General features: G+C 53.9%; 1 protein-coding gene across 6 annotated transcripts in view; it reads right to left on the reverse strand.

Annotated features, from left to right (window-relative positions):
• Nucleotides 1-7,041: 7,041 nt before the first annotated feature.
• Brca1 (BRCA1 DNA repair associated) overlaps nt 7,042-25,291 on the reverse strand; it is a 43,407-nt gene continuing 25,157 nt past the window's right edge. For 5 of the 6 annotated variants that reach the window (XM_063251651.1, XM_023563945.2, XM_013149698.3 and 2 more), the window contains exons 14-24: nt 22,446-22,572; nt 20,656-20,843; nt 18,840-19,078; nt 16,558-16,645; nt 15,648-15,725; nt 15,256-15,296; nt 12,964-13,047; nt 10,577-10,631; nt 9,343-9,416; nt 9,106-9,166; nt 7,042-8,127 (exon numbers count right to left, since the gene is read on the reverse strand). In XM_063251651.1, the coding sequence (XP_063107721.1) occupies nt 8,003-8,127; nt 9,106-9,166; nt 9,343-9,416; nt 10,577-10,631; nt 12,964-13,047; nt 15,256-15,296; nt 15,648-15,725; nt 16,558-16,645; nt 18,840-19,078; nt 20,656-20,843; nt 22,446-22,572 (1,160 nt within the window). In that variant the 3' untranslated portion in view covers nt 7,042-8,002. The remainder of the gene's footprint in view (nt 8,128-9,105; nt 9,167-9,342; nt 9,417-10,576; nt 10,632-12,963; nt 13,048-15,255; nt 15,297-15,647; nt 15,726-16,557; nt 16,646-18,839; nt 19,079-20,655; nt 20,844-22,445; nt 22,573-25,291) is intronic. The other variant, XM_003467136.4, reaches the window with a different exon arrangement.

Consider the following 25,291-nt stretch of genomic DNA (forward strand, 5'->3'; position numbering starts at 1 on the left):
AGTCACACCCCACTTCCGCTTCACAATTGTGTTTCCCCGACAAATTAGACACTCTTTAGGGAAACAGTATAGCTGTGTTAATCACTGAATGGAATAAACAACTAATCACTTTGTGATCCACCCAGGTTTCTTATCCTATTGCCTTTTGGGAGGAGCCAGAGGCTCTGACCCAGACAGATGGCCCCAGGGACAGAAAGGAGAGAGACGGAGCTCTGGAGACTGGAGGCTTTGGACCCATGTCCAGCCCCGAGCTTCCCAAGCTTCCTCCCTGGGGAGTGTGGCAAAGCCCCACGGCTCTCTGAGGTTCAGTTTTCACGCCTAGAAAAGGGGTTAATCGGCAGAGTGTGGTGGTACACACCTGTCATCCCAGTACTCTGGGAGGCTGAGGCAGGAGGATTGAAAGTCAAAGTCCTTGAGCTGGAGATTTAGCTCAAAGTCAAAGTCCTGCCTGGACAGCTCAGGCACTCTTAGACCGTCTCTCAAAAATAAGTGAAAAAGATCAAGGAGCTCAGTGCAAAGGCCTGGGTTCACTCCCCAATGCTGTGGGAATAAAGGGACTCATCTCCTGCATGGGTCCCCTTGTGTCACTGAGCAGTAAGACATCAGCACCCTCGATATGCAGGGGGTGGGGGCGGGGTCCCCAGAGAGCCTGAGGCCAGCAGGCCGGCTTCGACTGTGGCTGCTTCTTCAGAGGCCTCGGTCCTTCGGTCTCCATCTTTCCAACCCCCCAACACTTTCCTGTAGGAACTGTAGGACCCCATGTTGCCATGGTAATCCATCCCGGCTTCCCAATTCTCCAGTGGGCTGGAGAAGGGAGCTCTGCCCCTCAGTGGTATCTTTAGTGTCCCAGGGGTGATTCAATAGCTCTGCCCCTGCCTGGGAGGAGCGCCCACCCGTCTCAGCAGTGGACTCCAACCCCTCTCCTGTATCTGGCTGGCCTCTCCCTGCTTTCCTGGAGAGTGGGGTGAGGTGGGGGCGCCCTCAGGTCTGCAGGGTGGGGTGAGTCTCAGGAAGCTGCCCCCCAACAAAGCCAAAGGCAAGGGAGCCAGGTACCCTCCCCCAGCCTCTGCTGTTGACTCCTAAATAACAGATGTGTATCTGCATGTAAATGAGGTTGGGTGAATAATGGGGAGCTTTTCACTCAGCAGATGCCCCCTCCCCTCCGCACCCCTCTGCTGGCAGAAAGCAGGTCCTGGCTCCATGGCTTTGACCCCTAAAGGGGAGCAGCGCCTGAGGAGGACGGGGGAGCCTGGGACTGGGCCGGCCAGGGGTCTCTGGGGGGACCCTTGTCTCCCACCCTTTTCTGCAGGTGAGCGGTGGGCGCTTAGGCACTGGCAGGAGTGTTTCAGCAGTGGGGAATGAGAAGATGTCCCTGAGCCTGTCTGTCACCATCTGCCACGTTGGAGGAGGGACTTGGCCCCTCTGAGCCTCAGTGTTTGCCTCCTAGAGCAGGGAACAAGCAAGGTAAAAAGACAAAGCCTGAGGTCCCACAGCTGGGCACACGGCACACACTGGCTCCCTGCTCACCTCGCCCAGAAACAGAGACAGCTGCGTGTTCGGGCCTCTCCTGCTAGACACACTCTGGTTAGGGAATGAGGGAAGTTTAGGGGCTCAGGCCTGAAATCAAAGCACTTAAGAGGCTGAGGCAGGAGGGCTCCAGGCTTTGGAGCAAGACTGTCACACAAAGCCAAAAGCAGCAGCTTAGGAATTATCCTGGCTGCCTGGGAACGAGAAAGTGGTGGCCAGAGCAGAGGAAGAGAATAGATGGACACAGGAGACCAGAGGATGGAAACCCAAGCCCAGAACAGAACCAGGGCACCAGATGGTAAGGGCACCAGAAGCTTCTAGATGCACTGACACTGCCATCAGCTTGCTATTGTGCCTTTGGCCAGTCTCAAGTCCCCTCTTCACACCTTCCCCCCTCCTCTGTCAAACAAGTGGGTCACACACCTGCTTGCAGCACTCTGGGAGGCTGAGGCGGGTGGACTACAATTTAAAAAATAAAAGGTCTGGACTCAGTGGGAAGAATGGGGTTCAATCCCCAGTGCCACAAAAATAAAATGTGTGAGGGGCCTGGTTTGCTCGCCAAGGCCCCACTCCTGTGAAGACAGGAGTCCCCCCTCAGCCCCAGACCCATCCTTCTCCATCACTGACTGACCGATCTGCTGCCAGCAAACAACTGTCCATTGTGCCCTAGGAGGACAAGGGGAGGGTGCCCACTTGTGATGTAAATGAGCAGCACTGGCCCTGCCTGTCCCCATCAGTTGGCAAAAGCCGGCTCAGTTCCCATCTGGCCCTGGACGCCCGGCCCCGACTGGGTGCCTTTGTGTCTCCCTGGTGGCCACACCCTGCCAGGAGCCCAGGGCCAGGCCCCGCTCCCCTCTGCACCCCACAGTGGTTCTGTTTGGTTTTATTTTTTAGGAAACTGGGTGAAATCCTCAGGACACACACACACACAGCCACTGTGGGCATGTGGTTCAGTGGCACATGGGGTCATCACAGGGACAGGCTCTGCCCTTCCCCACAGCTGGAGTTGGCCGGGCTCCAGGAGGCAGGAGGGCACAAGAGGAGCTCTGAGGGGCTGGGGGGGTGCAGCTGGCCCTGGGCAGGCAGGGGAGCGAGGCTTTGGGCCCTGGGTTCAGCGACCAACTTGGCCGTCCACACTTCTCCCCTTCTCATCCTCTGGTGCTGGGTCAGGAGCCAGAGCTCTAGGGCTCTGTAGGCTACGAGATGACCCCACGGTTCTTGGGCTCCTCATTCTGAGGGCTTCAGGGAAGGACGGGCTGCAGGGAGGTGGGCATCCCCACCTCCTGGCCCAGGGAGCAGGAGCAGCTCAGCCCCCAGGCCTTGGTGTCCAGTCCTGCCACGGATCTCTGGGTGATGCTCACTGCCACTGCTCTGTGTGGGTTCCACAGCAGGCATCTGCTCACCTGTGTCGTGTACCCTGGGGTACACCCTTTCACTTCCCCTTGCCTGGGACATGCAGTATAAAACTCCTCTGGAGCTGGTGCCAGCCACTTTCTCATTGCAGAGCAGAGGCTTCCCGGAGCCACAGCCACCGCGCCCAGTGCCTGAGTCCTGGCTCCCCCGGCTCCCTGAGCCAGGGCACTGCTACCTGAAGCCAAGGAACAGGGGCGCCCAGCCTGCCACCCGCTCAGGAAGTGCCAAGGCCAGGCCTTGGTTCTGTCATCTGGAGAGTAGACCAGCAGTCCCTGCCCCAGCCAGGAGCTTCCGTGGCAGCGTGGGTCTGTGTATTTGGAGGCAGGCAGGCAGGAGCACCCCCATTCCCCTCAGTCCCCAACTGGCCGGCAGCCAGGTGGGTGACTTTAGGAGAGGCAAAAGAGAATCCAAGAGGAGATGGAGATGAGAGCGCATTCAGAAGGGGAGACATTCAGACATCCTATATTGTGTTCAGAGTAAGTCGGGGCCCCAAGTGGGCAGGAGGAGGGGGAGGCAATCGGCTCTTGCAGCAGACTTAGGCCAGCGTGGCCCAGTCTGCAATTCCCAGGGCCCGCAGGAGCACCCTTTAGTTCATGTATTTTCGGCAGATGCATAGCAGGTGGTAATGAAGCAGACGCCAGGTGCAAAAAATCCTGTGTCTTTTTTTTTTTTTTTTTTTTTGTCTCCTTTGACACGGTCTCACTATGCAGTTCAGGCTAGCCTGGGACTCACTTGAACCCAGGCTGGCCTGGGACTTGTGGCTATCCTTTCTGTCTCAGTCTCCTGAGTGCTGGGATTCAGGCATGTGCCATGACACCCAGCTTAAAATCCTGATTTCTAATAAAGACAAATGATTCAAACTGCCTGTACAGGATTACAAGGACTTTCTGGTCAACTAGAGAAGATAGACTATGAACACATATAACATCAATTAAAGTATAATAAATAAAGCAGAACTTTTTTTGTGGCACTAGGAAACTGAACTCAAGGTCTTCTGCACTGAGCTACATACCCAGCCCTTCTTACAGATTTGAAAAAAAAACCTTTTTGGGCTGGGGATTTAGCTCAGAGGCCCAAGCACTTGCTTGGTAAAGTGCAAGGTTGTGAGTTTGATCCCCAGTACTGGAAAAAAAAAAAAAAATCTTTTTAAAGACAGGGTCTCTTGCAGGTGCTGGTGGTGTACGCCTGTCACCCAGCACATGGGAGGCTGAGGCAGGAGGCTCACTGGAGTTTCAGGACAGCCTCAGCTACATACTAAGTCCAAGGTCAGCCTGAACTACATAGTGAGACCATGCCTCAAAACAAAACAAAATGAAAGACGTGGCTAGGGCTGTGGCTCAGTGTCCAGGTGCTGGGTTCAAACCCTACTCCTGCAAAAGAAATGGTGACAACTGTGTTGCTCCCCGAGAGGGAGCGGTCCCAGCAGCTGGGCTCTTGCTCCCCTTTCCTCCCCGTTTAGCCATGGCCTCCCACAGCCCCCCGCGTGGCCGTCCATGTCTGTGCCCAACCCTTAGGGCTTTGGGCCTTACATAGAGCCCTCTCTTCCCTTGTCAATAGAGATAAATTACAAAGCCATTTGTTTATTTGTTCTGTTACCTGAGGGCTGACTGGAACGGCCTGGTTTCTGTCAGAATTTGCTATTGCTATGCAGGAGTCAGAGCAGCAGCTGGGCTTTCACTGCAATTTAAATATTAATAAACCTGAAGCTGGGTCGGGCTTCTCAACCAGCAGCCCTCCTGCTCACAGGATGCTATATAATTTAATCTTTGTCCTTGGCTTGGCGCAAGGGAGCAGTCCTGCAACCTCAGAGATAAGAACTCTGGAGAGGGGCTGGGGATTTAGCTCAGGGGCATAAGCGCCTGCCTTGCAAGCAGGCAGTCGTGAGTTCGAGCCCTGGTACAGATAAAAACAAAAAAGACCAAAAAAAAACCAAAACCCTGGAGAACTGCTTTTGGATCCCCAGACTGGAGACACCTTGATCCCAGCTCTGAGGGGTGCCTGGGCCCTGGCTCCCACTCCGAGATCTCCAGCTGGACTGTTTTGAGAACCACTGTGTTAAACTGGAATGGAGATCTTCAAAGTTCCCAGTCCAAAGCTGGGTATGGTGGCACACTTTGGTAACCCCAGCACATAGGCTGAAGCAGGAGGGTCTTGAATCTGAAGTCAGCCTGGGCTATAAATCAAGACCCTTACAGAATCCTGAACACAAGAACGCAGAAACCCAAAGTTCTCACTCCCCAGCCTCCAGGTTGAGGTCTCCCCAGCCTCAATCCAACCAGTGCTTAGGTTTGCCTGACCCTCAGGAAATTTAGGACCAGCTCCATCTATACCTCCCCAGTCCCTGAGCCCACAGAAGCCAGGTGTTCCCAGCTCTCCTCCATTGCCCAGAGCCAATCTATTTCTTTAATTTCCTCTTGGTTCCGGGTAGGTTTCGGGCTGCTTGCAGGAGCTGAGCACCCTGAAGTACAGCGCTGCTGAGGACCATGCCCTCTGGATGCAGGTCCCATGCCTGCCATCCCATCTCCTCTGTGCAGGAGTCAGGGCTGCACCCTGGGCCAGCTCCTCCTCCTCTCCCAGGCACCGCCCACCTGTCCCAGCTTTCCAAGCACTTTGTTTCGCTGTGGTGGCCTGGTGTCGGGAGACAAACTGCAGCCCTCCACAACTGCCCTTCTTAGTGCAGGTCACTTTGGGAAAGGAGAAGCCTGGCCTTGCAGTTCCCAGGGCTGCTGGGGGGTCTCCGGTGGGAAGGTGCAGCGACACACCCCCAGGTGGGGGGGCAGAGGGGACCCAGAAGACAGGCACCTCCCAGAAACCTTATGCAGGGCTTGGGCTGGGAGACTGAGGGAGTCATGCGTACCTTCTGGTCTCACTGCAGAGCTGGCAGTGGCACCGGGGCCTGACAGCAGGACCCCAGACCTTTCACTGCCAGCCTGAGACAAGGTTTCCTACATTGTCCCGGCTGGCCTGGATCCTCTTGCTTCAAGCCTCCTGAGAACCTGTAACCATAGGAAGGCTTCCAAACACCTACTTATTATTTTTTAAAAAAATCCTTTTTTAGGCTAGGCGTGGTAGTGCATGCCTATAATCTCAGCACTGAGGAGGCTGAGGCAGGAGGATTGCTTCAAGCTCGAGGCCAGCCTGAACTGCATAGTGAAATCCTGTCTCAAATACTTTTTTTTTTAAAAAAAAGCCCTTGTTATTTTGAGACTGGGTCTTGCTATGTCACCTAGGCTTGGCTTGAACTTGTGTGATCCTCCTCCCTCGGCCTCCCAGCATGCTGAGATCCCAGGCTGTGGTGTGGGATCCGTGCCTAGCTGAGCTATGGAAACTCACACAGAATCTTTACCAATGAGGAAGTTGAGAGTCAGGGGCCACTTTTCATACAAGGTAATGAAAGCCCCCTTTCTAGGGATGGGGGAAGACAGGTAAAACACAAGCCTGACAGTGCTGGGTGCAGCGGAGGAGGCTCCCCTCTGAGTGGTGCTGGCCCAGGAGGGCTGTGTGGGCGGTGCCTGGGGCCTGGCCCAACACTAACCCGGATAGGGCTGGGAAGGGACCGGTGGCCGGAACCAAGGGTCCACGGACAGTGGGTGAACCCAAGCCCTCAGACACGGACCCAGCTCCACACATGGCCCTGCCCAGACCCCAGGGTGCAGCAGAGCCTCAGCTGTGCCCTGCGCACTCAACACTAGCAGCCACAGAGTCTCACCAGCCCGACCTGGACCCCTGCACCTGGAATGGAATGAGAAGCTACAGCTACATCTGTGGCTCTGGGACAAAGACTGGCAAATGGAGCTGCTGTTTCGGCTGTCTCTCACCCTGTGGGAGATGGGGCCACACCCTGTGTCATGGATGAGGTGGATGATTAAAAAGGGGCTGGGCTAGCGTGACAGGAAGGCCTGGTTCAGCCCCAGTGCCATAAAGAAAAGAGGTAAAAAAGCCTTCAGGGCTGAGTCCCACCAACAGCCATTCTTAGCGAGGTGGGATGGGGTGGCCCTGGAATCTAGGCCGCAGGATGCTGAGGCAGGAGGACTACCTGGAAGACAGAGCAGGAATAAATGACACGGTGCGACCTGTCTCAAAAAACAGAAACAAGAGTCATTCTTGGTTGCAGTGTCTGCTACCAAGTTTATTCGCAGAGTTAACAACACAGCATTTACACACGTTTTGCACCTTCAGGTCCGGGCTGTGCACCAGAACTATGAAGGACCCAATGTGTTCCATAGCCAGGACCAGTCCTGGGTAGTTTATGAAAACCTCCTTTTCCTTCAGCAAAATTGTTTATGGAGCTGTAGCACTCAGCAAGGGGGAAGGAACTACCTCAGGGAGCTCCAGCCCCTCCCGGGCTCACCCCTCGGCCCTGGTACACCTGCTCCTGGCACCACAGGTGAAGGCTAGCAGACATGGGGATTGCAGACCACTCTGGACACTGGTGCCAAGGTGGGAGGTGTTGGACAGCTCCTGCATCAGATTCCAAGATCCCTAACTACCTGAGCCCCACATTCAGTTCTGTGCCTTATCTCCCCAAGGCTTCACTTCCACATCTGCCTCAGCTTCAGGCCCCATTACAGGTCCCAGCGGCTCTGCCTCAGCCGAGGACAATGAAGGAACCTGCCTCCTGCACATCGGCAGGCTTAGCCAGAAATCACACAGCTCTGCAGAGCCCAAAGGCAACCCTGAGCGGGAAACCTGGGGGCCCAAGCCCTTCCCAGGCTTTTCTGCACAGAAGCTGTGTGGACACAGGACTGCAGAAGGAATATAGGGCACTCCCAGCCTGTGGAGCCCCACCCGCCCATTCCTCAGTCCAGGGAAACCCGGAGCCTTTGCACTGACCTGCACCCTGGCCCCTGCCTTTTTTTAAAAAAATTTTTAATTTTTTTATTTTTCCCTTTTATTTTTTGACAGTGTCTTGCTGAGTTGCCTGGATACTTGCAATCCTCCTGCCTCAGCCTCACAGACAGGTCTGGGATGACAGGCACGCAACACAACACTGTGCCTGGACAAGGCTGCTTCTGACGTGCGTTCTCCGGGTCCTGTGGCCCAGGCCTGCGGGTGGCTGCAGTCAGCGGGGTCTGTGAGGGCCATGTGGAATGAGATAGGCAGCCAGCTCCTGGCACTGGTAGAGGGCCACGCTGTCCAGCACCCACTCTCTGGTCACCACAGGTACCTGGCACAGCTGGCCTAGGGCTGGGGACAGACACAGGGATGTCAGCACTGATGTGACTCCCTCTGGGGAGCCCCAGTGTTGCCCCAGAAAGCTGAGGGCAACGCCTGATGGGAGCCCAGCCTTTGGCAGCAGGGTCAGCACTGCACGGCAAGGATATGGGAAACATCCTCAGGGGACAGTGACAGTGGCATTCAGACCCGGAAAACACACATGCGTGGGGAGCCTGCTAGTGACCAGCTGCACATCAGGGATGGTTGTAGTCTTCTTTGTTTTGGGGGACTCTGACTGTTACCCAGGTCAGCCTTGAACTTACAATCCCCCTGACTAGCCTCCTGAGCCAGCCCATGTAGCGAGCTACACTGTATTTCCTGTGGGGAATATTTGTATTTAACCCCAGTTAGCCTCACACACCAGCTGCACTGCTGCACACCCGCAGCCTCAGCTTTTCAGAAGGCTGAAAAGGAAGACCTCCTGCACTCAGGACTTTGAGGCCAGTTCAGGCAATTCGATGAAACCACATCTCAGACCAAATCTAGAACTAGCCAGACACAGCGGCACACACCTATCACCCCAGGACTTGGGAGGCTGAGGCAGGGGGACTGCCGGGAGTTCAAGGCCAGTCTAGTATACAATAGCGAGTTCAAGGCCAGCTTGAACTGCATAGTGAGACCCTGTCGCAAAAACACAAGGTGAGGATGGAACCAAAACTAAAACTGAAGCTGCCATGCCATGTAAAAAGGACCTCGAGCAGAGAGTCCCTGGCTCAAGAACAAGCCCCATTCTGGGTAGACTGTGAGGCAGACCTGCCCGAACCTGAGAGTGAGTCTTATGCATCCCCGGAAGTGTACACTCAGGTGCTAGGGAGTCAGGGACCTACTATCTTACTCTTATAACCCAGAACAAAATATGCTGAGGCGGTTCGGTCACTCTCTGAACCAACACAGCCTTCCAAGGCACCAGGATGGTGCCGCTCAGCTGCACCCCTGGAGAGCCCTTACCCGGGAAGCTGCCATCCTCTGTCCAGGCGTCCGGCTGCGTGACCACAATGGAGCGAGCTGCCTGCAGCAGGAGGGAAAGGGCACAGCATATCAGGGCACGACTCCGGCGTGCTCATCATGCTGAGCAGGGACACCTCCAAGAGGGGGTTCACACCGGGCTCCACCCCCCATCTGGAGGGGCCATGGTGGCACCGCACAGGGTGCGCTGGCCCTCATTCACCAGGGCCTCACACTTACGGTGCCGAGAGGCAGCAACGACAGCTCCTTGACCACAGTTGCCCCGCACAGCTGCAGCATCCACTCAAGCTGATCTGCAGGGTGACAGCCAGGCCTCTATCATGGTGACTCGGGAATGCACACTCCCAACCCCACCCCTTGGGGACAGAGGTGTCTCGGCCAGTGGCCACTGAGGCACTGTGCTCAGGACTGTCGCCAGACAGCGGCCGGGTTGGGGAAGCTTTAGTCTTTCACATCAGAGGTTCCCAAGGGGAAAGCCCCAAGGTCCCATTCCCGCTAACTGATAAACCGCCACGTAAGATGCTGCGTGCTAACCCTGGCTGGCACTGCAGGGCAGTCGTGACAGATGCCATGAAAGAGGGCAATTCAGGCATCAGAGAGAAACAGGCAGCCTGGTCAGGGCCTTGGTGCTGTGGAGGGTAAAGGCCACAGGTTGAACTGGATTCCGTACCACAGAAGAAATTCAGGTCTGCAAGTCAGGCACGGTGGTAGCCACCCTGAATTCTTGCTACTGAGAGGCTGAAGCAGGAGGATTGCAAGCTTGAGCCCAGCAAATTAGCACACCCTATCTCGAAGAGCTGGGGATGTGCCCTGGAGAGGGAACAGGAGGTAAGGGAGAGGAGGAGAGCAGGAAAGGATGGAAGGAGAAGACCATAACCCTGCAGGGCTGTCCCTTTTGCACCTGAAGAAGCCGCACCTCGGCTTGTTGCTAGAAACCACCGAGGAGCTCCCAGTTCTTTTTGTTTTTGATTTTTGAGCCAAGGTCTCATTACACAGCTCAGGATGGTGTTGAACTCACACAACCCTCCTGCCTCAGCCTCCCGAGGGCTAGGATTACAGGCATGTGTCACCATGTCTGGCTCCTAACTGACCAAACTAAGGTTCACTAACACCTCCAAAAGACGAGAAATGCAGTTTTTCTCTGCATGGCACAAAAGCATGGAGAAACTGTGCAGTAGCTCTTGGAAATCCCAATCCATTGAGGGAGGAAGCCGAACTCTGTGGCCAGGCCTTGTGCTACACCCACTAGCCAGCAGTGTCCTCAGTTGCCAAGGCTTACCGGGGGTGAGGACCCGAGGACCCGAGGACTCTCCGAGCAAAAACTGTGTGACAGGGCTGCGCCCCACGCCCAGCCTGCCTGCCCTTGAGAAGGGTGCAAGGCTGGAGGACACCCAGGCATCATCTGGGGGGTGGTGGTGGAAAACCCCGGACACCAACCACCCAGAGCCCATACCTGTGGGCATGTTGGTGAAGGGCCCATAGCAGTAGACATCCAGGCCTCTGAAGATCTGGTGAGGACAGAGGGACAGGGACAGACAGCAGCCGTTAAATTATGACAGGGAGACTTGGGAAAGATGGTTTCCTCCCCAACACCCGCTCTGTCCTGGGGAACGTTGGCCCAGTGTAAGAAGGCTTTTTATCACCCCAGGGCCGAGTGCCTTGTCCTGTCGCCCAGCCAGCCCAGGCTCCTCTGAGATCACCTTCACAGGTGACTTTGCCTTGTCAGAAATGAGAGGGGAGGCTGGGGATTTAGCTTAGCAGTTTAAGTGCCTGCCTGGCAAGCATAAGGTCATGAGTTCGATTCCCAGTATCAAAAAAAAAAAGAGACGAGAGGGGACAGTCATGGCCTGCTCAGTTCTGGAGAGGTCAGAATGGCAGCAAAGCCGTGCCCTTGGGCTCTGGCAGTCTTGCCCTCTGCCACCTGGGGACGCCTAGGGCAGGCTTCACAGCTAAGTCTGGAAGTCAAGGAGTTTCTGATGACACGGCTGGGTGACTTCTGTCTCCAGGGCTGGCAGCGCAGCTGGACAGGCTCTAGACCTGCCAGGCACTGGAATCGTGGGTGCATCGAGGAGCCCAGCTTCCCATCCACTTGAGTCTCTACACTGTGTAATGTGGCCAGGCAGCTGGACAGCACCCAAGTTTGCGCACAGCCCAGGCAGGTTCTTGGCATTGCAAGCATGGTGACCACCCAGCATGGTGCTGTCTTGTATTTTCCTTAGAGTAGCTGGGACCTAGGGCAAGTGGACAACTCTTCCCTTAGGGTCCTGGGTAGCTCTTGTGGGCTGCACCTGCTGCCTCCCCACTCCACTGAAAGGAGAAGTGCCTGTGCTGGGGACCGAGTTGGCCTCTAAGAAACAGGACAGGAGGTGATGTCCAGACTGGAAGCAATGACCTCCTGGACAAACATGTTCACATGCCCCATCCAGCCAGGACAGAGAAAGGACAGCAGGCCACCATCTCCGTCTTCAAGTGACAGCTCGCATCGGTGTCCCCCATGACCCCCGCCAGGCTCTGCAGGCAGTCACACAAGGCCCTGCCCTGCTGAGGGCATACAGCCACGGCCATGGAATTGCCGCTCACCCTCAACACTGTGGTGACAAGTGCTGTCCTCAGAATGTCACTCCAGTCCAGGTCCTTTCTGCCACTGCCAGCTGGCATGAAGCAAGAAGCCCAGAGTGCCTTTCCAAGTGCTGCGCGAGGCAATGAAGAGCATGGCTAACCCAGGGCTGGGGCTCCAGCCTTGGCTTGAGGCCCCTCCCAGAGTAGCTTTCTGGCCAGCATGGCAGCAGCACTCAGGAGGCTGAGGCAGAGGATCATGCAAGTTCAATCCTCCAGCTGGGCAGCATAGCAAGACCCTGACTCAAAAAACCAAATCAAACCAAACAAAACCCCCAAAATAAACAAGAGTGATGAACCGAAGCTGGTCTCTGTCAAGCTTCTGTGAGGCCAGGAGGCACTCAGTGGGAGGTGCCAAAGTGCCAAAGTGCCAACTACGCACACATGTGAAAATGCAGAATGGGAGCCGAGCTCAGCCAGAGCAGGTGCGGGCAACTGTGTGCTCTACACTGCCTTGTGTAACTTTCTCAGACACCATGGTATTAAGTTTCAGCCCCGGGGCTGGGGATTTAGCTCAGCAGCATAAGCGCCTGCCTTGCAAGCAGACAGTCGTGAGTTCGATCCCTGGTACCGATAAAAACGAAAAAGGCAAAAAAAAAAAAAAAAGAAAAGAAAAGTTTCAGCCCCGAGGAAGCTGGCTAGGCTCAACTCTTGCTTCCACTACTTACCCCCTGTGTGACCCTGGGCACTACACTCACTCTCTATGAATCTCACAGTTCTCATAAAACAGGGAACAACAAACCAGGCATGGAGGCGCCTTCCTGAGTCCCAGCACTCAGGAGGCTGAAGCAGGAGGGCCGCAGTCCAAGACCACCAGCCTGACAGGCACAACACACCACACTTAATAGACCTGTAAGGCAGTTACAGCATTGCCAATTGCTGACAGCACTCACAGCAAACACTGTATAAACAAATGTTAGCTGTGGGCTTGGACCCAGAGCCTTGCACACACTGCCACCTGGGTGTACCCTCAGCTCCCCCTTACTGTGCTGAGTTCAAGGCTTGTTAACTCGGCCAAGCTGGTCTCAAGCTCTTGGGCCTCCTGGCTCCCTACCAAGGAGCTGGGCACAGACTACACCTCACTCTGTTCTGCGGTTCTCCACAGCTGTGTGCTGGATGCTGGGCCCACCCCCGATTAATCCCAGTTCTGCCGCCTCCCAGCCAAGTCTAAATCCCATGCTGGACCCCGAGTCACACAGCCTCCTCGGCCCCCACGCTGCTCACCTGCCTGTCCTGGGACTCCCTTGCACGCCTTGGACCTTGATGGCTCCTTCCGTTGATCACGTCTCCTCTGACTTCGAAGTCATGCTGCAAGAGACCCAGGCCAAAGCTTGTGGTCAGCACTAAGCAGCGGCCAGCGGGGCAGCAGGGCCAATGTGTGGGTCCATGACTGACTGGGCGTGTACAAACACAGGACCTCCTTGCTTGGGGTCTGGGTGGGCAGATAGGAGACAGCCACAGGATCTCTGCATGCAGGAACCCACTGGCTTGGCGCCCGGGGCCAGTGTGGCCGGACCTGTAGCACCTGTTGTTCCCTTCAAAGAGACCAGTGCTGTGTGGGCAAGGACAGAACCTGGCACCCCGCCTTACATCACCCTGTACTGCCCGCTGAGGGAGGAAGGGCTTTCCAGGTTTCCATGGTTTAGAAAGGTAATGAAGCCCAAATAAGCAAAAATGCAGCCGTGCACACAATAGGGGCTCTTCCTGTCGCCATGCGGGCCAGGGAGGAACAGAGAATGAAGACCAGGGCTGGGGGCTCAGACTTCAGGGGGGCATGGGAAAGGCTCTGGAAGGAGTTTCACTGAAACTCAGCTGCAGGGAAACTTGAGCACTGCTAAGCGTACTATAAAGAAAAATGAAGTCCATGACCGCCAGCTGTGACACCTCAGTGGGTACACAGAAGGCAAGTTCAGTGACACACCTGCTGCCCATGAGAGAGGACTGCCAGGTCCATGGCCCTGTCACCCTCCAATTCTAAAGCATCTCCTGCCTATTTTACCTGCCTGAGTGTACAGCAGAAACCATAGCACCAGGAAAGAGCTTCTGGCCCTCTGATTCCCTTTGCCCCATTTACTGTTCCTGACCTCCGCTGTGCCTCGCAGGCACAAACCAAAGACTACCCAGCCTCCCCCACCCCCGGGCCAGCATTGGGGAGGCTGCCTCCGCACACAGCCTGACCACTGTTTCTAAGCCTCGTTCTTCCCCAGGACCCTAGGGATACAGCGATTCCTCACCCTGGCTTCCAAGCCTTCTTCCCTGTGCCCCTCTCCCACCCCACCCCGCTCATAACTAATTCCTGCTCCCCAGCAGGACCAGCCTGGCTTTTTTTTCCTTTTTTCGGTACCAGGGATCAAACTCATGGCTTCATGCTTGCCAGGCAGGTGTTGGGCTGCTGAGCTATGAGCTACATCCCTGTCCAGGACTGACACTTTTAATAAGCCAAGCCCACTTCTCAAGACCTTTATACCTGGTTTTTCCTCCCTGACCCCCCCTACCTGGGGTTAAACCCTGCAGGTTTCTGTAGCTGCATCCTGAGGCCTTTCCGTTCACTTTTTTTTTTCCTTCTCTTTCTTTCCTTTTACTTTTGTTCTTTCTGAGACAGGGTCTTGCTGTGCAGTTCAGACTAGCCTTGAACTCACTTTTTTTTTTTAACACTGGCTGGTCTGGAATTTGCAAGGATCCTCCTGCCTCAACCTCTGAGTGCAGGGGTGACAGATGTGAAGCCCCCTCGCCTGGCACCAGTTTTCTTTTTAAAACAGAGTCTCGCAGAGTCATTAGGTTGCCTGGCCTGGATATGAACTTGTAACTCTTCTGCCTCAGCCTCCCAGGGTGCTGGGGTCACAGGTGTGCATGGTCCCATGGTGTTGCTCTCTGCATTTTACAGGAAATGTTTTCACAGCATCAAGGTCTCAGCTCAACCTCTCTACACCACCCTCCCCAGCATGCCTGTCGAAAGGGCCCTGCCATGGCCTGGCCTGCAAGCCTGCTGGCCTAGGCAGCCTTTGCTGGTGGTGAACCCTCCCCTCCATCCCTGATCCATGCCTCGGCTGGCACCACCCATCTGATCACCACTGTGCTCCTAGGGCCTGGAACACAGTGAGCCATCGCCACACAGGCACCAAAAGCAGCACAGAACCGTTTAACACTGCTTCTCCCATTTTCTTTGGCCTGATCTATTGTCATCAGCAGCTCGTGGCTGTTCTAAAATTATTCCCCTCCCCCACCTCATCCTATTTTACCTCTGGGAGCTTGGCACCATGAAGAGCTATGACTCTGGAGGAACCCCATTTCAAAAGGCAGGGCCCTGGCCTGGAGGACGCAGTCAACCCCTTTCCTACAGGGTTTCCACACCTTTAAGGTCTGTGGTCCCTGTGAGCACCACCTCCAAAAGGACAGCTTCTTGGGAAACCCAGAACCAAGGAGCTGCTGTTGGGAGAGTCTGCAGTGGTAGCCATGCTTTGGCAGAGGGAGCAGTGCAGTGTGACAGCCTCCTCCGAGCAGCGCTGCTGTACCCACCTCATCCAGTACCCTGCCCGCCTTCATCGACTGGGTCACCCCTGCAGAGAGCACAGAAGACACAGTCACCGAGGAGACAGTGTGGCCACACCCAAGAGCAGCGGGCTGTGCTGGGCCTGGGAGGTGAGGAGCCGCCCAGAGGCAGAAATGCAGAGGTTGTGATGTTGCCCCCACTGCCCCGCCCCGAAAGCACTGCAGGACAGGTTATTTTCTGTGAGTTAGTAAAGAACCCATTTCCCCAACCTTGCCAGCTTATCGGGAGGGAACAACTAGATGTGTGCTGAAGATACAGCCAGCTCTGTGTCACCACTAAAGACCTCTGGGTAATTTAGACTCAGCATTAGCAAAAAGCTGAGGTACTGGTGGGAGGGGAACACTGTACCACCACTTACAGAGATAGCTAACCACCCATCTTCCTCCCGCGATGCCCAGGAAGTACTTCAGCGTCCGCTTGCACACAAGGTCGGTGTCTGTGGGGCGAAGGACACCAGAGGATGTGAGAGACCCGAGCAGGACGGTGCTGCTTGGAGAGCCAGAGCACCTCAGTATTGCAGTGGACCAAGAGGTACGGCCCGGGACCTCTGGAACCCAGCGGGGAGGGGGCTCGGTCATGGGGTTGGTCCACACCGAAGTAGGCAGGCTGAGTACCGGGGGCTGGGATGCCTGCTCTGCTAGCTGCTAACAGGCAACAGAACTCCGAGCTAAGTGCTGGGCCGGAACCATCACTGTGATCAGCCTCCTTGCAGACTCCCACCCCCTGCTTGGTCCCACAAACAGGTGCAGCAGGTGCAGGTGCAGAACCCCTTCCATTTGTGTCCCAGAGTTTCCAGGGCCCTCAGAAGAGCTGGCGGGTCCCACAGAAGGGCCCGCACTGCCCTGCACCTCGGCAGCAGGCACTGTGGCGGGGACTCAGCTACAACACCCTTGACACGGTGTTGAGCTCTTTGTGCAGCCACAACGAAAGCCAATTGCATGAGACACTTTGAACTGGGAAACTACAGCTAACTCAGTTCAGAAGTGGTGAGCGCTGCGTTGCCTGTTTGAAGACTCAACTGCCTTAGGGCTGATCCACATTTTAAAGCTTTCTTTTCACCTTTCAACAGCTTTGATTCAAACCTGGAACTTGAAATCGTTTCATCTTCCATGACATTTGCTCTACAATAACTGGTTTTTTGTGTCCCTCGCTCTGCCACCTGGTGCCAGGAGTGCCACCCTCTGACCCCGCAGAGGCCTAGAGCTGAGGCCACAGGTAGAGCTTGGGGCGCCACAGCAGGCCAGGTATGACTTGGGGGTTGCACTCACCTGTCTTCATGACCACGTGCGTGGTCTCTTCAGTGACCGCACTGGTCAGTGCCATGCAGTGTTTCCTAGCAAACTTCTGCACCAGCATCTGAAACAAACCCAAAGTTGTGTTCCAATAGACGAAGCGGGCAGCAGTAGATGGGCACCCACAGCAGCTGCTTGTTGTCACCGCAGGCTCTGAAGGGGTCCCCATCGCTGGCCGGAGTGGAGCCACCCTCACTTTGGATCTCCAACTCTCTCAGAAAGGGTACTTTCTGAAGGGAGACTGTCCTGAAGTCTCAAAATGAATAATTTAAGACTGATGCCGAATTGGAGAAAGACATCCTAATACATTGGGTACAGGGCTGGAAGACATGGTCACAGACCCCAAGTGCTCACTCCATCTTTAACAGCAATTTTGGTTCACCCTAGACGGTCTCTTTGTGGAGCCACGCTCCACTGTAACTCAGGCTTTTCAGCCTACATTCAGGAACTGGGAGACAACTTGTCTGCAGAGAACCTTAATGCTGAAAGGAAAAGAGTATTATGTGCCTTAAAACCAAGATTCGACTCTCAGTGACACAACACTCCAGTTAAGATGCCTTGACAGCCTGGTCAAAGCTGTTGACTGTGTCCTAAGGATTGGGGCTGGAAGAGACTCACACTCCCCAGTCATTAGTTACATCTATCAGACAAATAAAAACCGTAGGCGACAAAGAATTGAGCCAGGTTCCTTAGGGGCAGGGCCAGGGACTGGTGGCTGCGGTTTGTGGGGAGCGCTGTCCTCGGGGCCGCAGTGTCCACACCCTCCACTGGCCACCCAGCCACAAGGCCTGGAGAAAGGCAGGCTGAAGGTGCCACTGCCCTCAGCGGGGTCATCAGTGACTGAGCAGTAACTGCTGAATCTCAGCAGGGAAAGTGCACAGTGGGAGCCTCCGCCGCCGCCATCATAAACCATAAGTAAACCTCTGCAGGCCTGGAAGCAGCCCCAGGCTTCCTGTGCCTACTGACAGGCCACACGCAGCCCAGGCTGCAGCTCAGGGTGGCCCAAGACAAGAAGGGCCCTGGAGAGCTGGGCTCCACCAGCCAGGTGCACTGACACCGCGGTCACCTTCTCAGGTCTCCTGTCCGGCAACAGAGAAGGCGACGTGAAACCACAGCCCAGGGCAGGCTGGCAGCAGCAGGGCTTAGGGCCCTGAAGGGCGCTGCCTTTGGGTAGGTGGGTGGCAGCCACTAATGAATCTCCTGCAGTCTGGTGGCACCCTTTTAGGGTAGCGCAGGCTGCTGCCAGTCTGGTTTGGTTAGGTTTGATCCAGGCCGTTCAGATCTGGTCTGGGTGAGCGGAGCCCCACCATGGGGACCACAAGTAGCCGTGCTGGTTTCTCAGGATGGGCAGCACCCAAACGCAGCCAGACCATGGGTGCACAGGCTCTATCAGCTGTCAGTCACCATGCCAACGCTTTCACTCTGCCTCACCACATTCCAAATGAAATGTGCAATCCTTTCCAGAAGTTTCCAGAGGGTGCCTCTTCAGCAGCCCTCCCGTTCCCTCAATAAAAAGGTTTTTTTCTCTCCTCTTCTCCCTCATACCACAGAAGACTGAACAGGCTTCGTGGTTTTTTGGGGGGACAGGGTCTCGATATGCAATTCAGGCTGGCCTTGAGCTCACTTTGTAGCCCAGGTTGGGCTTGAACTTGAAATGATCCTCCTGCCTCAGCCTTCCGAGTGCTGGGATTATAGATGTGCACCCGCACACCTGACTTGGCTTCATTCAGTGCTGTTAATTTGGGTGTTCTCTACACTGAGAAACAATGCTCCTTCTGAGGGGCCCAAGGCTGCAGGGCAGTGACGACAGGGCTACTATGAGCAGCTGTCTTGCAGCCAGGACAAAGCCAAACACACTGAGAGAGGCCACCGCCTAGCAGCAGGCCTGGGAGCAGCCAAGTTTAGCCGCACACACGTAGGCACCCAGTCTGACGTGGCTTCAGTTGGGAAGATGCCCTCCCTCAGGGGAAGCCCCCACTCAGGCGCACAGTGCGGAGAGCAAAGATTCTAACTCTAATTTGAGAGCTTCGTGCCCTATGCCAAAGCACCTATCTTCTGCTACTATTAATCTCAAGCAAATATATTAAAAAACCAGTCCTAAGCTTTACTTAGATGTGAATTTTCAAAAATTAGGAATGGAAATGAAATCAAATGAGACAGTTGTGCTTACTTCCTAGATTTCTTGCTACGGGGACCTGTCCTGGGTATTTCCAGAAACCTGTCTATGGCCACTGTGGAGCTGCATGCGACACACTCACCGACTCCCTGGCACTCAGGCCTGATACCACCAGGGACACTCTCCTGGGGACCAGTCCAGTGCTCACGTCTTCTTCCCTTGAGGCTCCCCCGGCAGGGTCAGGGGCCTGAACAGCAGCTGGGCTCCAAGCAACCTGGCCCTGGAATAATTTCCATGCCAAGGGAGCTCCATCTTTGGCGGATGTGGGTTCAGGGCTGTCTGGGAAGAGGCTGGTTCCGGATTCCAGGTCAGAGGTGCCCACTGTAGGAAACAGGAGAGGTTCAACTGACATGACAGGGACTCTGCAATGAGCAGGCGCTAGTCTCTGCTAAGAATGAAAGAGAAGCATGAAACGAGGATGAGAGAAGAAATGGGTACATGAATCCATGGTGGCAGTGGTAAGGGGACTGACATCTCCTAAAGGACGTATGGTTTCACAAGACAAAAGCCACAATGTGTTTTTGCTTTCAGTCCACATTTCAGAAATGCAGCCTCAGGCCAGGCATAGTGGTGTAGACCTGTAATCCCAGCATTCAAGAGGCTGACGCAGCAGAATCACAAGTTCCAAACATAGCAAGACCCTGCCTCAAAACAAAAACAAAGCAATGCAGCCTAAGGAAATAACGCAAAAGCTTAATCATATGTGGACTGAAATGGTATTTACAATAGTGTGATTTAGAAATGACCTAATTGTCCAATATGATTAAATACCAAACATCTATTTTTTTTTTTTTTTTGGAGTCAGGTTCTTGCTCTGTAGCCCAGGCTGGCTTCAAACTCACAGTGCTCCTCCTGCCTCAGCCTCCCCAGTGTGGGGGTAACAGGCGTCCGCCACTGTGCCTCAGCTAACCCTCACTTTTAATTTCCTGTAAAGTAGAAAATACTGAAAATTATAACTATTTTTGTCACTACTGATGACATCACCATCACCTTCTCTGACTCATGAACCAGCAGATGTGACCGTCAAAGTAAGAGCAGCAGGGACATTCTCAGGACATGCCACTGCACTAGGGGTGAAAGTACTGAGCAGGAGGCACAGATTCCCAGAACGACCCGGATGAAAGCAGCCAAACAGCACCCTCAATGCCAAAGAGCACCTTTTATGATAGGAAGGTTCTGAGGATTAATTAAAAAGTTACTTTCCTGATTAAGCTAGATGTGTAAGCAAGCACAGTGGCACATGCCTGTCATCCCAGCACTAGGTAAGCTAAGGAGGACATTACTAGCCTGGGTTGCAAAGTGAGCTCATGGGTGGCCTGAACTGCATAGGGAGACCCTGTCTCAAAAAGAGAACATCTATGGTCGTACTGCCCTGAATGTGCACGGTCTCCTCAAAAAGTCTGATTTACAAGTCATAAAATATGCCATTTGTCAGAAGTGACTTAGGAGGTATAAAATACAGTAACTTTACTGAAGATATGGATTTACTTTGGAACTGACTCCTTTTTCAACAAATGACAGGCCTAAAACTTTATTCTAGGGCTTCAAACACTTTTCTTAACAGTTGAAGTACAACATTTAGAACATAGCAAAGCTTTCCCAAAACAGAGAAACATGAAGAGCTGTAACAATTTTCAAGGAAACTTAGATGGACACTCAAGTTTTTGGTTTTTTGTTTTAAGACAGTCTCACTATGTAGCACATGCAGGGCACAAACTCACAGGGATCTTCCTGTCTCAGCCTCCAAAGTACCCGGCAACATTCAAAAGTTTTAAAACACAGGCTTAAATATAACAGAAGCACCCACAACAGAGCTGTCCACTGGAAGCTGAGGAACAGATTATCTTAGTGAACTTGTGGCAGAATAAAAGCCAATTTTCTGTTAGAGGGAACAGTACCTGGCTTCTGACGTGGCAGACATGCTGGTGCCATTGGACTGTGCGGCCCCAACACTCCCAGTCCCTCCTCAACACACACAGCCTCAGCCAGCTGCTCCGGAGCCGGGCGGCCTCTGTCCTGCAGCCTCCTGGGCTGGCTGCGCACAGACCACCTGCCATTGGCCACGGAAGACCCGGGAGGGGATGCCCTGGAGAGCCAAGGGGAGGGACACTGTCACCACCTGCCAGAAAATGACCTACACCCTGCTCCAGGGCAAGGCATTCAGAGGCAAAGAGCCCCTGCTGCAGAAGCCCACATGGCAGCCCAGACCCCCAGACCATGAGGCCACCACAGAGCAGGGCTCCCTGACCACGGCCCCCATCGCCAGCACAGGCCATCTCTGAGCTCTTCAGGAGCTCTCACTTGGTCACTGCTGCCACTCAAACTCCACGCACTGTCCTGCCCGAGTCCAGGTGGACGCATAAGAGTCTGGCCTCTTACAAAGGCAGAAAGTGGGTTCATACTGAGGTCTCCACACTCATCCTCTTGACCTGACTTTGGTAGAACCCACAGACTCACCCCACTTCCTTGCCTTTTCCATACCTAACTTTATTCTGTAAACAATAGCCAACTGAGCCTCAGGAGAGGAGTGGGCACCTAGAGCACAGGAGCCAGGGCCAGATCCTCAGCACAGGGGGGAGCCAACTCCTAAATCTTGTTACAGAAGCATCTGGGCCCACCCAGCAGTGCTCCTCTGCCAGGCAGTTAGGACTTTACAAAATAAGGATTTTATTAAGACTGAGCTCAGTGGTAGGAGATGTGTTTAGATGCATAAGGCCCTGGGTTTAATTCCCACACACCCTAGATTTGATGGGGGGGGGGAGATGATTATCAACAGGTTTAAAGGGGCTCACAGATGAATGCACTGAAATAATCACCCGGTTCTTACTATGGGCTGGCACGGGGCTTCATGGATGGAAGCTGAGCTAGACCTGCACTGCTATCTCCAACTGCCTAGCACAGGGCGGAAGTGCATCCACGTGCAGCTCCTGGGATAGAAACCTCTCAGTGCCTGAGGCAGGAAGAAGGGATCAGGAATATTTTGTCTGGTTTTTTTTGGGTCAGGATCTCACTATGCAGTTCGGGCTGGGATGATGGGCGTGCACCCCCAGGCCCAGCTCTCAGTCCACAAATGAATGGGCAGCCAGCTCACTTGGTTAAAGCTCACCAGTGAGGTGTTCAGTGCCCGCAGATCATTTCACCTTGTAGCAAAGACAAGGCCAGTAGGTTCAGAAATATATCAGCCTCAGAAATATATCCCTGGTTCTAAACTTTAAGGGCTTGGAAAAGATGGAGTGGTTAGTTACTGACAACCTGCCATCACTTCCAAAATATAAATTTTAAAAACCACATATACGCAGCATGGGTCCCTTTCTGGACTGGTAAGATGTGTGATCCCCAGGGCTCTGAGTGCTTCTGAACATAAAAGCGCCATCTATTCTTAGCCAAGCGCTGGGGGGCAGCCTGTGATCCCAGCACTCGAAGTTGAGGCAGAATAGCACCATAAATTAAAGGCCAGCTGGGCTCCATAGCGGGACCCTGTGTCAAACAAAACAAAAGAAAGCACAACACAAAGAAGCTGTGTTTCATATCAAATCCAAATCCCAGCCCATAAACAAAGGGTGTGTCCCACAGCCACTGGAGTCAGGATGCCGGTGCCACAAACACTGTGGCAAGTAGGGCAGAAAAAATCACCAGAGGCTGCCTTCGGAAAAACATCACTTTAGTGGCCACAACCTGACTTTCGTACCTTTTGGCTCCTGGCTCCTCGTCTTCATGGGTGGGACAGTGTGGAGACGCAGGGTGCTTGTCAGCAGAAAGGGCCTTGGGGCTGTGGCCCACAAGGTGTTTGTTACTTCCCTCTGAGGCTAATCCTGCTTTAATGAATGAGAAGAAAACAGGGATAGTGGCTTTACTTCTTGTCCTGGTGGGGAGCGTGCACGTGAGGGTACGGACTTCTTTTTTTGGTGGTGGTCCTGGGGACTGAACCAAGAGCCACATCCCCTGCCTTTTTATTTTCAGACAGGCTCTCACCAAATCCAAGTGGCCAGGCTGTGCTGCAGCTTGTGACCCCTGTGTCTCAGCCTCTCGGAGTGCTGCGATTGCAGGTACGTGATGCTCCGGTGCCAGGGACACTGATTTGTAAAGGCAGCCATCGGCACCTACCACATTCTGCATGTAGCTGGGATAAGACACCAGGAGCAGAGGGGACTGCTACCTCCTGGGCACACGGACCACTCTCCTCCGTGATGCCCCTCTGCCCCATCACCCTGCAGCAGAGTCAGCTGATAGTGGACGGAAACTTCTCCACACTGTGAGCTAAGTGAACCTTTCCTGTCTTAACTTGTGGGTGTTAGGTATTTTTTTCTCAGCAATGAGAAAGTAACCAAGACAGTAACTAATGGTCAAGTGGCACCAGGAGGGGACAAATGTGAGGCATGGTGCTGGCATGGCGGCATGCTTTTATTTCGCCAACTGATTTAGTTTTGGAGCAGTGAGGATTAAACCTAGGGAGGGGCTTGAGTGTGCAGGGACCCAGCCTGGGCTCGACCAGCCATCCTCTTGCCACAGGCCAGGAGTGGCCGGCACCAGCACACCTCCTTTTATTTATTAATCCCTCCAAATACATCTGCTATTGTCTTTCAGGAAGAAATGTCCTCACAGCAAAAACAAATTAGCAATTACAAATATCTTCTGTACATTACGAAGTCACTGATGACTATAATTCATTTTGAGGTTTTATTAGAAACGCTAAAATCCATAAACTGAGGAGGAAAATTGAAACAAAAAGTTGTATTAACTAGGCTCTTTTTTAAGACAGTGGTTAGCCGGGGAAAGGCTTGATCAATTTCCTGAGCTAATCTGCAAACGCATTATTTTGTTTCCTTTATGCTCACCTTTCTCAGGCCTGGAGTTTCTAGGAACACAACTCTGCCCCAAGCTACCAGCTGCAACAGCAGGGCTGGCCCAAATCTAGTGTCGACCTTCCCCAAACACTGAATGACAACTGACAAAGGGAAACACCCAGCTTCCAAAGAATGACACCAGGCAGTACTAATCACTAGAGGCTGAAGGAAAGGAGTGAAAACTTCTGCACAAGTCCAGCTATTAAAATCCTTCCGGCACTGGAGCTGGAATGTGCGTCAGGCCCTGGCTCAAACCTCAGTGCCTGTAAACAGAGCAGGAAACAAAATAAAACCCATGAGAAAAGCGTTGGTCACCGGCTCCTTCCCTAAGCTTCCCTGCTGTCCCTGCACAGCAAGCCCAGCCTGGGCGGGATTCAATGCCTGCTTGTCTGGGCGGAGGAGTCAGGGAAGCCTCAGCCCAGCCCAGCACAATAGACTGAAGGCCCCGGCCAGTGCATGTCTTAACACGTTAAGGCACCGAGTGCCTCTCAGGTAGGTCACACTAGCTGGGCCGAAGGCTTAGTAAATTCACTGCAAACTTGGTGCAAAAAGTACAGGAAGAATCAAGAATAAACCCCTGGGGAGGAAGTTAAGCACACTCAGGGAACAATAATGCATCCACCTTTGAATAGCACAGAACCCACCTGCCCCATGGGTTTATGATTCCTAGCAAGGAGCCCAGACATTTTCAACAAGCACTCCGGGGCCAGAATGTATCCTGGGGCAGAATGGCTCAGCGGGTCTGAGAAGTCTGGCTGCTCTGTGGGCTCCTGTTTCTGAGGACAGGAGACCCAAGGAGATCGTGAGGATCTGGTGTGAAAGTGCTCCCTTGTGGAGAGGGAGTGAACACACACACCTGCAGCCAGACACTAAGCAGGCTTGGGAACGACCCTCAGACAAGCAGGGACACCTGCGCCAAGGAGCAGGCCTGGCATCAATTTCTTCTTTTCTTTTCCTTTTTCTTTGGCAGAGTTTTACTGCCTTGCCCTTGTGGCGAACCTCCTGCCCCAGTCTCCCTGTCGCTGGATTACAGGTGTACACCACCACCTGACCCTGTCACTGCCTTGAAGAAGTCTGGATCTTAGCTGCATGTGGTAGTGTGGACCTATAATCCCAGCTCTTCAAAAAGCTAAGGCAGGAAGATAAAAAATCTGGGCTGCTGACATGGGAAGTTTAGCAAGATACTATCTTGACATAAAATAAAGGCCCGAGGGCCTGGGATTTAGCTCAGTGGCATAAGCACCTGCCTGGCAAGTGTGAGATTATGAGTTCAATCCCCAGTACCAAAAAATAAAATATAAAATAAAATAAAGGCCAGAAACATAGCCCTGTAATCAAGTACTTGCTTAGCACGTGCCAGGCCCTGGGCCCCACCCCTCACATGGAGGGGGATTGAGATGGACAGAAAGCCCTCTCCCAGGATGGAGAAACTTCCCTGCCAAGGAGGAGAGGGCTCCAGCCCTGGGCTGGGACTGACCAGTACTCAGAACATCTCAGAAATGCAGCACAATGACACCCCACTATGGGACAAGACGGCTGCAGATGTGCACAGCCACAGTGGCAGGCTATCTCATGCTTCTGTACCGATGCCATCTGTTTTCAGAGAACAGAGCTGCACTGGGGATGGACTTGGGCCTTCCTGTGTGGGGCTGAACTAAGCGAAGACGTTGTTACAAAGAAAGCATTTAAG

Source organism: Cavia porcellus, unplaced genomic scaffold, assembly GCF_034190915.1.
Source record: "Cavia porcellus strain 051 isolate PalLab524CR breed Dunkin Hartley unplaced genomic scaffold, mCavPor4.1 scaffold_6, whole genome shotgun sequence".
In the NCBI taxonomy this organism is placed as follows: domain Eukaryota; kingdom Metazoa; phylum Chordata; class Mammalia; order Rodentia; family Caviidae; genus Cavia; species Cavia porcellus.